This window comes from Malus sylvestris, chromosome 15 (genome assembly GCF_916048215.2).
Source record: "Malus sylvestris chromosome 15, drMalSylv7.2, whole genome shotgun sequence".
NCBI lineage: Eukaryota > Viridiplantae > Streptophyta > Magnoliopsida > Rosales > Rosaceae > Malus > Malus sylvestris.
This window is the reverse complement of record NC_062274.1, coordinates 47,212,127-47,226,406: the sequence shown is the minus strand read 5'-3', so window position 1 is coordinate 47,226,406 and position 14,280 is coordinate 47,212,127. Positions and strand designations below refer to the sequence as shown.

The 14,280-nt window shown below is 39.2% G+C and overlaps 1 protein-coding gene across 3 annotated transcripts; it reads left to right on the top strand.

Moving 5' to 3' along the window:
* The first annotated feature begins 6,329 nt into the window (after nt 1-6,329).
* Nucleotides 6,330-13,820, top strand: LOC126603159 (uncharacterized). 3 transcript variants are annotated; one of them, XM_050269915.1, is made up of 6 exons: nt 6,330-6,721; nt 6,839-7,031; nt 7,959-8,045; nt 9,899-10,288; nt 11,996-12,143; nt 12,687-13,820. In XM_050269915.1, exons 1-6 carry the CDS (start codon nt 6,651-6,653, stop codon nt 13,607-13,609), a joined length of 1,812 nt encoding a protein of 603 aa, XP_050125872.1. In that variant the 5' UTR covers nt 6,330-6,650; the 3' UTR covers nt 13,610-13,820. The 3 variants fall into 3 exon arrangements, with proteins under 3 accessions (XP_050125872.1, XP_050125871.1, XP_050125873.1); XM_050269914.1 differs by having other exon boundaries at nt 7,956-8,045; XM_050269916.1 differs by lacking the exons at nt 6,330-6,721; nt 6,839-7,031; nt 7,959-8,045 and adding an exon at nt 8,079-9,255.
* The last annotated feature ends 460 nt before the right edge of the window (nt 13,821-14,280 follow it).

Here is a 14,280-nt window from a genome sequence, read left to right as displayed (position 1 = left end):
CTCGACTGTTGCGACAAGAAAACTCCTCCACACTAGGAAGAACCTCATCATAAAATTTTCCTTGGATAGGCAGACCCCCTAGCTTGTGGAGATCTCTAAAGTGAAATCGACATCTCCCCTCGAGCCGTGTGAAGCGTGTTGGTCGCTGAACACCAATGCTCAAAGAATGCACGAATGACAGAAGGCTGGTGATCATAACTGAACAAAGATGCGTATACAACATGATAAAGGCATGTGTTGGTAAGTACATCTTTGGAGCGGCTCAAGACATCTTCAAGTCATTCCCAATAAAACTCAACAAAGACGGCTCCTCTAGTAATCGACAGGGTGTTATTCCAAGTTATAGCTCCGCTACGGATACGATCACCAAGAAGCTTATACTTAACCAAAGGGTTGGCACGATCATGGTGCGAAGAGTTCAAGATAAGAATCCTCGATTTGCACACCTTCTTCTTTGTAGTTGATCGAACGGTGTCTACCACCTCCCAAGATACCTCAGAAGACCACGACTTAATATGCATGGAGTTGTCTTTTATGGGAAGAACAAGCGCCTTAGGGCCAGTCAATGGCGCATAAAGCTTCAATGTCGTTCCACTATCTTGTGGATCGCCTTCCTTTGCAAGAATGGTGATGGTGTTGTTTTTAAAGCACTTGAGAAGCACCATGACTGCAACGGAAAAGTCAGCCACAAAGCTTGAGCAGCACGGCAGAGATGACAGCTACAAGACGGTCCTTCAAAGCACGCTACAGTGGTAGAGGAAACTAAAATGCTACACAATCACACTACGCAAACCCACAGCGACTACTCAAGCAATTTCTTGCACCGCACAGCGACGTCATCGCCAAGGGAAAACTGTGACCAAAAGGCATTACACAGCGAAGCCCCACTGCAGTCTCTTGCACAGCACCACACGGCAGCGCACCACTGAGGGAAAATTGTGATCAAAAGGCACTACACAGCGAAACCTCGTTGCAATCTCTGGCACAAGAACTAGGCAACCTGCTCACTCCACCACCAACAATCACACCTCTGAAAGCTTCATGAGGGTCCCAGCATCATGCTCTGCCTTCTTAAAATTAAGGATTCCTGGCATCACAGCAAAGAAATCCATCAGTGGGGGCACAAACACACTGTGCATAAAAATAGACACATTATATGGTATTATATGTGTGTGTGTATATATATATATATATAAGACACGGCAACCAAGTTCCATATACAAATATATACAATGTGTACATAGTGATGGTGACGGGACGTTCAAACTTCCACATACATACATATATATATATATATGGCTTGAAAGGACGCAAGTGGTGATGGGACGATTGAAGGAATATATATATATATATATATATATATATATATATATATATATATATATGAGGTCCGAAAGATTGAAATTGTCCTCAGCCTAAAACATACCTAAAAGCTTACTGTTGTTGCACCACGATGTCACCCGTCTGCAAACTCCAGCACCTCCTGCGTGCACCACGAACTGCACTCCTTTGTCTTACAGCCTGCTTGCTGCTCGATGTTACTTCGCCACGACTGATGCCCGCCATTGTTTCAAGACTTCAACTAGCTGCTGCATGCACTACTCAGTCAACATTATTGATGGATAGTAAACCAAAGCTTAAGTCAGTGTATATACATATGTATATAAATATATATATATATATATATACACACACACACATGTCAAAATCATCCTCACCTTAAAATGAAGGAACCTGGATCCTCCCTCTGCTCCATCTTCCGCCCATCGCCAAGCACCATGCGGGGATATATATAGAAAAGAAAGAGAAGGTGTTGGTTGAAAAAAAAAAATTGTCTTTTGGTGAAGGGAAGAGACGGGAGAAAAAAAAAGAAAGGGAAATGAAGGTGGTGGTGCATGAGCACCATGTGCAGAAAAAAAAAGTATAAAGGTTTCAGGAATGGTGCACCGCACCATGAAAAAAAAAACCATCAGCCCATTTTGAAAAGGAGCAAAAGAAAGTAGGAAGGTGGGATGGTGTGGATTGCACCATATGAAAAAAAATAATAATATATAAAAAATAATGGGTGGGTGCATGATTAAAAAAAAAAAAAAAAAAAAAGGAAATGAAGGTGGTGGTGCATGAGCACCATGTGCAGAAAAAAAAATTTAAAGAAAGGTAGTGGCACCGAAAGCAAATAAGAAAGTATAAATTTTTTTTGATGTTGTGTGTGTGTGCAAGTTGTCAAAGATTTGCCTTTGGCTGAAGGCAACACACGGTAATAATGGAAATAGTGATGTCTTACACAAAAGCAGAAGATGGGAGAAAAAAAAAATGCATTGAGAGAAGTAAAGTCCATTTTATTTATTTCTCTGGAAAGATTACATAAAATTGCATTCTACATGCAAACAAAAAAATTTACAAATGTGCAAGCAGCAAATATAAGGGAGCCTTCATTGATCAGGTGGTGCCTCATCACTCAGCGGAACTCGGGGAAGAAGAGGAGCCAGAGGTTAATCATTTGGAGCTTCATTACGCGGTACAGCCCCAGAAGACGAAGGCAACTGTTTTTGGAACAAACCCACAAACCTCTGATGATCCAGTAAAATCTGACCATTGGATTCCTGCATCTGGTCAATCTTCCTCTTCATGTTTATAGCATAGTTATGTACGAGCCTGTGCAACTGTTTATTCTCATGTTTGAGCCCTCTAATCTCCTGTTTAAGACTCATCACTTCAGCCGCCAATGATTCAACTTGACGGGTTCGAGCAAATAGGCGTTGGGCCATATTAGACACAGAACGTGCACACTGCACACTAAAAGCCAGAGAATCCTTAACAGCCAACTCATCAGACCGTTTGGAAAGCAGTCTGTTATCTTTTGGAGTGACAAGGTTCCAGGCCACCACTGCAGCGGTCATATCATTCTTCATCACCAAGTCCCCGACGGTAAGAGGACCAGTAGAGGATATGAAGGATGGGCGTCATATGTTGTCTGGAGAAGGCGGGACTGCCTCTTCACCAAGGTTCAAGTCAAAACGACGGTCGGAGGGTTCAAACATTTTTAAAGGTGTTAAAAAAAAAGGAGGTCGGACGAATCAAGATCTTAGAAGTGCAAGAAGGGAGTTTCTACGAGTGAAAATTCAAGTGTGCTTTGAAACGAACTGCATGTCTCTATAAAAATCAGCACTCGACGGGATTTCAGAGATCGAAGAGGCGAGCTAAAAATTCGAAGAGGCCAATTCAAAAATCGAAGAGGCAAGCTCAGAAATCGGAGAAGCATCTTGCTTTTCCAGACGCGTTAGCATTCGTCACACGCAAACTCAGCTTTGCAGAAATCACGACCAATTTGTCGAAGCGCCGATCCTAGATATCGAAGAGGCACCAGTCTTTTTCAGCCTCGTCAACACCTGTCACATGCACACTCAGCTTGGCGGAAATTACGGACAATTTGTCGAAGATTTCTGATAAAGAACAAAGCACGTGAAGCCATACTGATCAATCACGCAATGGTTGCCGACACGAGTGAAAGAATAGTACCTCTACAGGTATTAAAGAACTTCTTATAACTGTCCACCTTCACCCTCTATAGCAAAGCAGACATACATAACCTTTCTTTATCTCCGAGACTGCCTTCCCAACGAAGCCTCTCGAGTCACTCAGTGTTCTTTATTCCTTGGGGTACCTCTGCAAACAAATAACACCAAAGCAAAAGTATCTCATATCACCAGGGTAGAAAGCAAGAGTATCTCATATCATGCGTTCTCCCTGTCCTTTCCTTTGTCTTTGTTCTTACCTGCAAAGACAAGGATAAAGAAAGCAATATGCTGGAACCTCCACTCAAACTTGGGTAAGGAACCGACTGCTTGGAACCCTTCCTTGATTGCCTACCTAGCACTGCTGTCGAGTACTCGTCTTCCATTGCTGCTGTACTTCCAAAGAAGCTGCCACATCTGCCTAGAGAACAGATAAGGCAAGTGAAAATGATACCTTGCAGCATGTGGAGACAACGTGCAGAAGAAACAAGCAGAGAAGAATGCAGCCTGCACAGTTAACTCAGCAGAAGGAGTCTGAGCTGAGGAACTCGAGAAGATGCCACATTTTCCTGGAGAACATATAAGGCAAGTGAAAATGATACCTTGTAGCATGTGGAGACAACGTGTAGAAGAAACAAGCATGGAAGAATGCAGCCTGCATAGTCAACTCAGCAGAAGGAGTCTGAGCTGAGGAACTCGAGAAGATGCCACATTTGCCTAGAGAACATATAAGGAAGGGAAAATGATACATTGAAGCATGTGGAGACAAGCTCAATAAAGCACGTGCCGATTCATCTGCTACTTCTTCAAAATCAAAAGTATCTCATATCATCAGGGTTGTGATCACTCTGGGTGAAGGACTCGTTTTGACCCTCAAATTCTTGGGTTGACTCGCTAGGCGTTGTAGGCTGCACGTGTCGATTCACCACCCTTGAATCAAATCCAGTTCAAGAATAAGCTATGGAAAGTCAACAATTGGAGGAATCCAGAAAATCCTCCAACCCAGTTCAAGATCAAAGCTGTGGAAAGTCAACAAGCGTAAAAACAAATACGTGCCGATTCATCCACTACCAAAGCCAAAGATCATCTACCACATGAAGCTCCTTGTGGTCCAATTTCAACCTTCAAGATCAAGCCTCAACGACCCTTGAAGAAATTTCAAACAAAGTACAAGAACAAGCCTCAACGGCCCTTGAAGAAATTTCCAGCCCAATTCAAGATCAAGCCCCAACGGCCCTTGGATCGACATCTACATTAAGGGGCTTCAAAAAGCATCTCCTACACGTGACAAACACATGTATACGATGCGCCTTGAAGTGGGGGCATTTGTAGACATCGAAATTTTGGTAAATAAATGTTGACTGATAAATCAAAGTTTCAACGCTCATGTATTACATAAATTTTACACGTAGCATGTGACTCGACGAAAAATTGAAATGAGTCGGAAAAGTCATCAAATATGACACGTGTCAACACCTGGTAGAAACGACTTATTTCATCTGGAATATTATATTCAAAATTAGGCATTGGAAAATTCTATAAATAGAAGCCAATTTCATTCATTTGGGGAAACCAATTCATATTACACCAAAACCTTGAAGCTCTGAAACTCTGAAACTCCGAAGCTCTCAAGCATCTAGGTTCTCGAAGAATCAAGAAAGCTTTCTTCGTTCTTCATTCATCGTTCTTCCAAGATCAAGCTCCGACGACCCTTGGATCAACAATCATCCACCTTCAAGATCAAGCCCCGACGGCCCCTTTGAAGAACTTCCACCAATTCAAGATCAAGCCTCGACGGCCCTTGAAGAAAGTGTTCATCGTTCATCATCTGTTCATCCTAAGATCAAGCCCCAACGGCCATTTGGATCAACAACGTCGACAAATCCACACATCCAACCGTCCTTCAAGATCAAAGCCCAAAAGCCCTTAAAGGTCCGTTCATTACCGTTATTCAAGATCAAGCCCAAAAGCCCCTTGAAGATCCTTTCATCAATGTTCTTCAAGATCAAGCCCAAAAGCCCTTTGAAGATCCGTTCATCACCATTATTCAAGATCAAGCCTCAACGACCCTTGAAGAAACGCTCATCCTCAAGATCAAGCCCCAACGGCTCCTTGAAGATCCGCTCAAATCCACCTTCAAGATCAAGCCCACGACCCTTGAAGAACGTTCATCCTTAGATCAAGCCCAACGGCCCTTTGGATCAATCGCACATCCACAAATCAACACCTTACGAAGATCGAATCAGAGGATCAAATTTGAAAGAGATTGTAACCCAAAATCATCAAATACAAATATTATTTTGTACACGTGTTCTTGTCTCTTTCGTTTCAGGAATATTTCGTGTTCACAGAATCGTTCACATTTTTGTGAAAAACAATGATCCCTTTCCTTAAGGGACTTGATATACATAATTTTATCAGCTAACAACCTTTCACACTCTTTAGTTTGGGTTAATTTTTAAAATGTAGTACGAAATTTCAAATTTTTATTATGCATTTTTTGGTCTAATTGAACATCTGATACAATATTAAATTGATAATATGCTGAGCGCAAAATCTTTATATGAGCTAACGTGTAAGCTACGTTTATAAGATATTAACCAAAAACTCATCAATTTTGATGGATGATTAGATGATCAAAGAAACAAAAGGTATACATTAATACAACTTTAAAACATAAAGGTGTAATGTGAAAAAGTTAAAAACTTTATGGTCAATGTTGAAATCTATAAAAAAAAGAGTTGTAAAATGTAATTAGATTTAGTTTTATATAAAAAGAAAACAGTTAAGTATGTAACGGGGAGTAATTTTCGGTCAAAAGCATAGCAGTTGAGTTCTGACTAGAATAGATAGAGAGTGACAGAAGCCAGTGGAGAATCCGTTTCTCCTTAAACCTCGTCAAAAACTCCTTCCCCTCCGTCCTTCCGCTCTTCAACGCTCCGCCGCTTCTTCCGCCGTCCCTCCACCTGTCATTCTCTCTCTTTCTCCTCCGCGTCTAAGCCCCTCTCCAGGGTTTAGGGTTTTGCCCAAAGCCCAATAAGGTTTGGTTCTTCAGAGGTTTCAGAGGTTTCCATTGGCTAATTAGGCTTTCCATATTTCATATTTTGCGAAGCTGAATTCACTGTGATCAAAGCAATGCTTGAGAAAGCCAAGGACCCTAAGAAGGGCTTTATCACCGAAGAAGATACCGCCACTCTCTTACAAAGGTACCTCTTTCCCCTCTCTCATCGATTTCAATATGTTGCAGATATTTTTGTGTTGTTTGGTGAATTGGGCTTAATCATTAATGTGGGGTTTTCGTTTTTTGCATTGCTGATGGGCAGGTATGCGCCGACGACTGTGCTGGCTCTGCTGCAGGAAGTGGCGAACTCACCTGATGGGAAGATCGATTGGAATCGGTTGGTGGCCAAGACTTCAACTGGAATTTCTAATGCCAGAGAGTATCAGATGCTTTGGCGCCATTTAGCGTATCGTGAAGCTCTGCTTGACAAATTAGACAATGGGGCTCAACCTTTGGTCTGTTTCCCACCCTTTTCTCTTCATTCGTAGTTTATGGTGTTTGTTCCTACTCTTTTACACAAATGTTGTATGTCGATAAATATGTAATATATTAGGTTTTCATTTTTTGGTGAATGATGTGGTTTCTGGGATTGTGAGTATAACGGGTATTCTAATGGCTGAGTGTGCGTGAGAAGGAGAGAGAGCTAAAAATTTTACCCCGTCTCTTTAGTTACCATAACTAAATTGCTGTTAACTTAGATGTACATTCGGCTTTCGAGAGCTGTTATTTGTGGGCATGGTTGCAACTAAATGGAATGATAATTTAGTAGGAACATTTATTGTGACATCACTAATTTTTCCGGCCTGTTTGTCTGAATTTGAATTATGTATATTGTAGAAATCTTGCCATTAGTCTAATGGACGAATTATTAGGTGCTCATTCAACCAAATAAAATAGAAAAAAGAAAAAAATATATATCTAAAGCGCTCTCTTAAGTCACCAGTTTCCTGCATGGTAGTTGTTTATATTTCCATACTGTGCGTAGACGTGTAACTTTCATGGAAATATATTCAAGTTGTATGAACTAAATTCTGAATGAAGTTATAAAGTGCTCATTCGACCAAATAGAAAAAAGGAAAAACAGAAAAGAAATCTAAAGTGCTCTTTTAAGTCACCGGTTTCCTGCATGGTAATTGTTTATATTTCCATAGTGAATTTCAAATTATATATTGTGCATAGACGTGTAACTTTCATGGAAATATATTCAAGTTGTATGAACTAAATTACAAATTTCTTGCTGAGGCTAGTATGTGCAGCATTTTCTTGCAAGCTAGTTGAGTCATGATAAAGTATATTATCAGTTCCCTACTCATTATAACTTGCAGGAAACGACTTCATTTTCCTTTTTCCATATTCTGAGTCATGTTAAATTTCTCTAGCAGGATGATGATAGTGATTTAGAATACGAAGTGGAATCTTTTCCTGCTGTTAGTGCTGAAGCTTCAACAGAAGCTGCTGCATGCGCGAAGGTATATAAATGAGTACATACTTAATATATGATTTGCTTCAGGCTTCAGGGTTTATTACTTCAGACCTTACAGGTCCTTGAATGGAGTGTCTTGCCTGTAGATTTGTTGACTTTCATTTGGGTCTTTTTGGGAATGCGTCTACATGGAACACTTTTGCTAGGCCTTTGTCAGGAGCACAATAAAACAGTCTCCTTCTTCCAAAAAAAGCACTTAAAATTTTATTAGTTAAAGAAAGCACTCCAAGCACATTGAAATGCTACCTGAAGAGGTGCCTGGAGCTTCTGCAGAAAGCACCAAAATTTGCTTATAATCGAGAAGCGATTTTAGTTTTTCTGCCAAGGTTGCTGGAAATACTTTTGGCTATTTGAAAGCACCTTTAGCTGTTCCAAAAGCAGTGCCAAATGAACCGTAAATCTGAGAATTTAGAAATCAATATGGAGGTTAATGCTGTATGTTTAGAATAAAAGGGAGAAGAAAAAAAAAATTTCCTTGATGTAACTATTTCAAATACATTCAATCTAACGCTTTATAGTTTTCATAGCAAATTTAGCCTTGTTTCAAATCCAAATCCTTTTTTTTTGTTCCAAATTGTCCATCCAAATAGAGCCTTATAGTTCCCTGCTGAAGCCACCTTTTCTGATTGCATGAACATTCAAACTGCTCTTCTGGTTCTTTCGAAATCCTCCTTTTATCGTTTCTAATTCCAGTATGCATAAAGATATTTCACCTGAGCTATATAAATGAGAAAGCATGTGATCAACATCTAATGGTTGTCCCGCAACATGGATACTGGGTTAAGGTGGTCTCACACTTGTTTACCTTTTCCTTTTCCTAGTAGTAGGAGTAGGATATGCCTTAGACTCCTAAGTTCCAAACAAATTAACTCGAAGGATCACTTATAATGCCCAGCACTGCAACATATATTAGAAACTTCAAAACAGGCTTGTTGTAGCTCATGTCAAACAATCGACTTGTTTAAAATATATAACACTCATATTATAACAATTTACTATGCAACTATTTTTGGACCGAGAAGTCTTTTTTGAGATTGTAAAACTTTCTTTACTGTCTGGCTATATGGATGAATTTTGTCCAACCAAGCAACTGCTTTTGCATCATTGGGTCAAGGAATTGTACTCTGTCAATAGGCAAGCAGAATGGTGGATTGAACGTAGGAACTCCAATGGCATTTGATTATGTTTTGACCTGGGTATGTCCAGTTTCACACAAGTATGTTGCACTTGCCCTTTCTATGTGAATCTGGCCTTATATCAGCTGTAATTATTTTAGAGTCTGCATAGATTTCAACACAAATCCCGTGCATCCCAACTTCTGGTCCATGCCAAGGAGCCATGGAGGGAGAACATGAAAAATTATGTGGTCTTTTCAATCTTCTAGGTACCTAATCATGGTTTACAAGCTGTTCTTGGCATGCCTTTATATTTGTTGACTTTATTTTGTGAGAGGCGTAAGTGTGAAGATGTGTGTGGCGAGTCTGGTGGTGGTCGCTATTCTTTGTAGAATTTTGGTGGAGATGAAGGTTCATTTTTTGGCATCTCTAGGGGCTTTTATTGCTTTAGAGTTTGGGGTTAATTCTTCATCTGCAATTTTCTAGCATCCGTTTTGTGGTGGGGTTTGTTTGTTTGCTAGAACTCTGATGTTTTGAAGGTTGTTGGTGCTGTCTTAATCTCTTCACACCTTTTTGTGCTACTTTTTTTCCCCTCTTTAATGAATTTGTCTCCTATAAAAAACATTACAGATTACATTTGTATAATCTCTTGATTATTTTCTACCTTACTGGTTTAAAGATCCAGCCAGCTTATCCTGTTGAAATGGTTTATTTTCTTGGCCAGGTTCTAATTTCATCTGGTTTATCAAGTGATGCAAGTCATCAGAATGGTTTAACTGTTGAGGGTCCGTTATCAATGAATTTACCCAATGGCCAGTCATCTAGATCTCATCAAAATTCACAAGCAGCATGTTCAATGCAAGGGAAGAACATTACAGTTCCAATTTCGGTTCTGAAAAATCCCCTCCCTGCAGTGGTAACATCTACAGTGGAAACTGTTGAAGGAGATGATGCATTAGGAAATGGCATGGCTCCTCGAAAAAGAAGAAAGAAGTGGTCTGAGGCTGAAGATTTGGAGCTGATTGCTGCTGTGCAGAAATATGGTGAAGGAAATTGGGCAAATATCTTACGAGGAGATTTCAAAGGGGACAGAACACCTAGTCAGCTAGCTCAGGTTTTTTTTTTCTGTCACCGCAAGACTTATGTTTTGGCTTTATTGTTGTTTCTTTTCATGTTTTGGTTCATTATTCTTTCCCATCTCTATTTGTAATATGATGCATCCAAAGCAGCATAAAGAATTCCCAAAAAAAAAAAAAATACAAATGAACATGAGCATGATGCTTATAATTATGGTTGGTTGATGGTAGAAATTACAGATACTTTTAGTAAACCAGCCGAAGTTTAGAGAAATGAACAACATAAACAAGATGCTTATGATTATGGTTTACTAGGCACGAAATGACTTCCAAAAGTACTTGAAGACCCAGTTTGCAGTAGAAGAAGAATCATAATAAACTTAAAACTAACTGTGAAACGACTTCTAAAAATAGACTGAAGCATAGATGACATCTAAGAATGAAATAAATTAACATAAAGAGATGTAGAGTTTAATGCCGACTGCTCTAAATGACTTAAATTAATATAAACGAAAAAATATATACGTTTATATTCTTTTCCCAACTTGTCTTGTAGTCAAAGTGGGTGGGAGTGTTATTTGGTTTATGGGCCATTAATCACTCTGTCTATGCCCTTAGTATTAGAGGGGAATTAATTAGTTGGCATTCTAATTTACTCGAGGTTCCTTTTCCCTTATTTGTTTTTTTTGAAAAAAATAATTTTTCCAGAAGATGACCTAGAGTTTGAATTATCCCTTGGCTCTGGTCCTTTTATCTATTTTATACTTTGGAAAAGAGAATCCCTTGGTTTTTTTCATTTAAAGTGATGTAATTGGACTCGAGTATTTGTACTTGGATAAGTTTTGTTTATATTTGTTGAATTTATAGTCTAGTTGTCATATTGTCATATTGGAGTGGAGTTGGAGACTGAAATAAGAACTGGATAAACATATCAACCTTTACTTGCACATAATAATCTGGTTATGTTTTCTACACAAACACATCATCATTTATGTGACCATTAAAGGTATGACATTATGCCACTTCTTTGCTATACTCCGTACTTCATTTGTAGCTCGTGTCGATGTGCTAGTATAATGAAAACTCAGGTTGAAGCCATACATTATTTGACGATTTTTGAATAAATTGCGTTGTTGATTCATGAGTTAATATTAGTGATTGATTTATGTATATTATCGAAGTTAAGCTGAATTGATTAAAGCATAGACTCTGAAGATTCTTCAATGGTGGAGTTGTGTAGCTGCCATATAGATGTAATTGCACATCTAGCAACTGTGTATAAATAATACTGATGACTTTTCCAGTGCATTCAAAATTGAGGTCATATTAGTAAACCAGTCTGTTGTCATCTAGTTCGGTTAGATGTCTGGGTTTTACCCAGGTTTCCCGGGTTCAAATCCCGGCAACGGATTTCCATTTTTCGTATATGAATATATTATGTTAAATCTTATGAATTATGAATAGGTCATGGGCAGTTCATTTCAAGCTATGCATGTGTTCCAACTATTTTTCTTTTGGTTGTGATTAGAAGGATGAATGTGCGCTAATGTTATGTTGAGTTGTCATTGTTTCTAAGTTTCAGGGCGATGTTGCTATATATCCTGTTTTTGTTTGTGATTTTGTGGACTTCTTGTCCTCTCTTGTATATTTATTTTTTCTTTGCAATAAAAATTTGTTTCTTCTTAAAAAAAAAAATGTGCACTAATGTGTTTTGTTCCTACTATTTTTGTGGGTTTATATTACAGAGGTGGAAAAATATTAGGAAGAACAATCTAGACTTGAATGTTGGAGGCGGCTCAAGTAGTAAACTTTCAGAAGCACAGTTGGCAGCTCGTCATTCATTGTCCATAGCCCTGAATATGCCTAACATCACAGCTAATACAATTGGCACCGGTGATTCTCTCTCCCATCTATGCTGTTTTTAGTTTACAGGAAAGTACATATAATTCTTAAGTTGCTTCCATGAAATCCTGCAGATTTTCAAGGAACTCTTGAGTTCCATTTGAACTTCTTTGGTTCCCAATAGCGAGTCCTAGAGTAAAGGGAAAAATGGATACGTTTTATTGTTTCTGCATATTATACTAGAAGTATTTTGAAAGTTTTATAATAACATAACACTTGACTTTCTTAATGCCATTGCCAACGAAGATTTTCTTTTTGCCTTTTAAATTACGGATGTGCATAAACTGTCAAGCAATTTTAATATTTTAGCTGCTGCATTATCTATTGATCACTCTGCTATTTTTGGGATTGTCTTCACCCCTGTTTTTGAAGTCTTGGCTTTTCCGTGGATGCGGGTGATTTTTGGGCACCTTAATTGCTGAATCCGTTGTGAATGTTTTGATTGGTTTCTTATCTCTTTGATTTTTATTGACATTTTTACTTAATTTATTTAGTACTATGTCAATCTGCAACTAACAGTATTCTTGTAAACAGCTGGGACAAGTACACACAGCAAGCTTGCTGGAACAAATGCAACTAGCAACTCTGTGCATTGTACTACTGCTGAAGCAAAACCGCAGTCCCAGCAAGGCCTTAACCCAGTGAAAACATATCAAACAGGATTGTCGGGTTCCACAACAAAAGCTCCAGTGATCGCCAAAAAGACTATACCGAAGCTTACTGATAGTATGGTAAGAGCCGCTGCGGTCGCTGCTGGGGCACGCATTGCTTTTCCTTCAGATGCTGCATCACTTCTCAAGGCTGCTCAGGCGAAGAATGCTGTCCATATCATGCCTACAAGTGGTTCTTCTACCCAATCTGTTAAACCTGGCGGCATGTCTACCCACTCAGAACTTCCTCCTAATGTACATATAATGCGTAGCAGCTCGGCTGCTACGCCACTTTCCACCCCTTCATCCACTGCTGCCACACCTGGCACCACACGCCCTCGGTCTTCAAAAGTTCTTCCTCAGGCAAGTCAGCACACTCCAACCAGTGACGCAATGTTATCCAGACAGACCAATGGTGTTAGCTGTAACCTGGATGCTGAGCCGGGCTGTGCTCCGACAGATCAGATCCAAGATGGAGCAGTGATCTCTGGGGATGGACCGAATGACCGAGTTCAAAAGGATAAATCACCTGACCAGAAAGCTCACTCAAAAAATTTGTCAACGAATGCTGAAAATCCCGTTGATTCACTGAAGGTCGAAAGTGATGAAACTGATAGTAAAGCTGTCACAGGTGTAAAAGCTGAAGAGAGAAAAAGTGCAAAAGATAATGAGATTCCGTGTTCATCTGCTAATGTAGGAGGCAGTGATCCATCTGCAGTTGACAGTTGTGAAACCGAAGCGCAAGTGAGAAGTACACAGATCTTCTCGCCATTGCAACAGATGGATGGAAGGGAAAACAGGTCGTAAGCAAAGAGGAGGGTGACATTTAACATCTAGGGGAAGAAGAGGATTAGAGTATCTTGTAAAGATTGTGATATAAATTTAGTTAGACCTAATGAATGTTTTGGATCTTAACGATGGATGGATGGATGGTTTCCGTCAATGATGTAAATTCGTTCAGTTTTGGATGCTGATGGTGTTCCCGCATTGCATTACAGTTGAGCACCCTGTTGAATTATGCAGTCTGTCGTCGTTCTTTTGTTTTCGGGTTTTTTTCGTAAACAGGTTTACATGAAACGATCCGTTAAGTTAGCACGTGGGAAAATCCAAACACAAACACAACTGCCCAATACCAGGATATTGAAAAAAAAAATTCAAATTTAAATAAACACATGCATAGCACGTGTACAATTGCTAGTTTTCATATATTACCCTCTTGTCGAGTAAAAAAATTATAAAATTCTAATAGAGAGATTAACAATATAAACTTATTATGGTACAATAATTAACAGATCTAGATTTTTAAAATTTCAAACACCTTCACATATTTATGTTCTAATTATAAGTCGGCACATTTTATAAAGTAGCATGTGTGTATATCACACATACAACTACTATTTGAACTCATTCAATAATAATACATAGGACAATGAACAAAAATGCACCCGTCAGATAAAATTGATGCGTTCTGAATTGTT

Coding starts and splice junctions, on each gene's coding strand:
- LOC126603159 (XM_050269914.1), top strand. CDS start 6,651: ATGCTTGAGAAAGCCAAGGACCCTAAGAAGGGCTTTATCACCGAAGAA. Junction 6,722..6,838: donor ACCGCCACTCTCTTACAAAG/GTACCTCTTTCC, acceptor GCTGATGGGCAG/GTATGCGCCGACGACTGTGC. Junction 7,032..7,955: donor ACAATGGGGCTCAACCTTTG/GTCTGTTTCCCA, acceptor AAATTTCTCTAG/CAGGATGATGATAGTGATTT.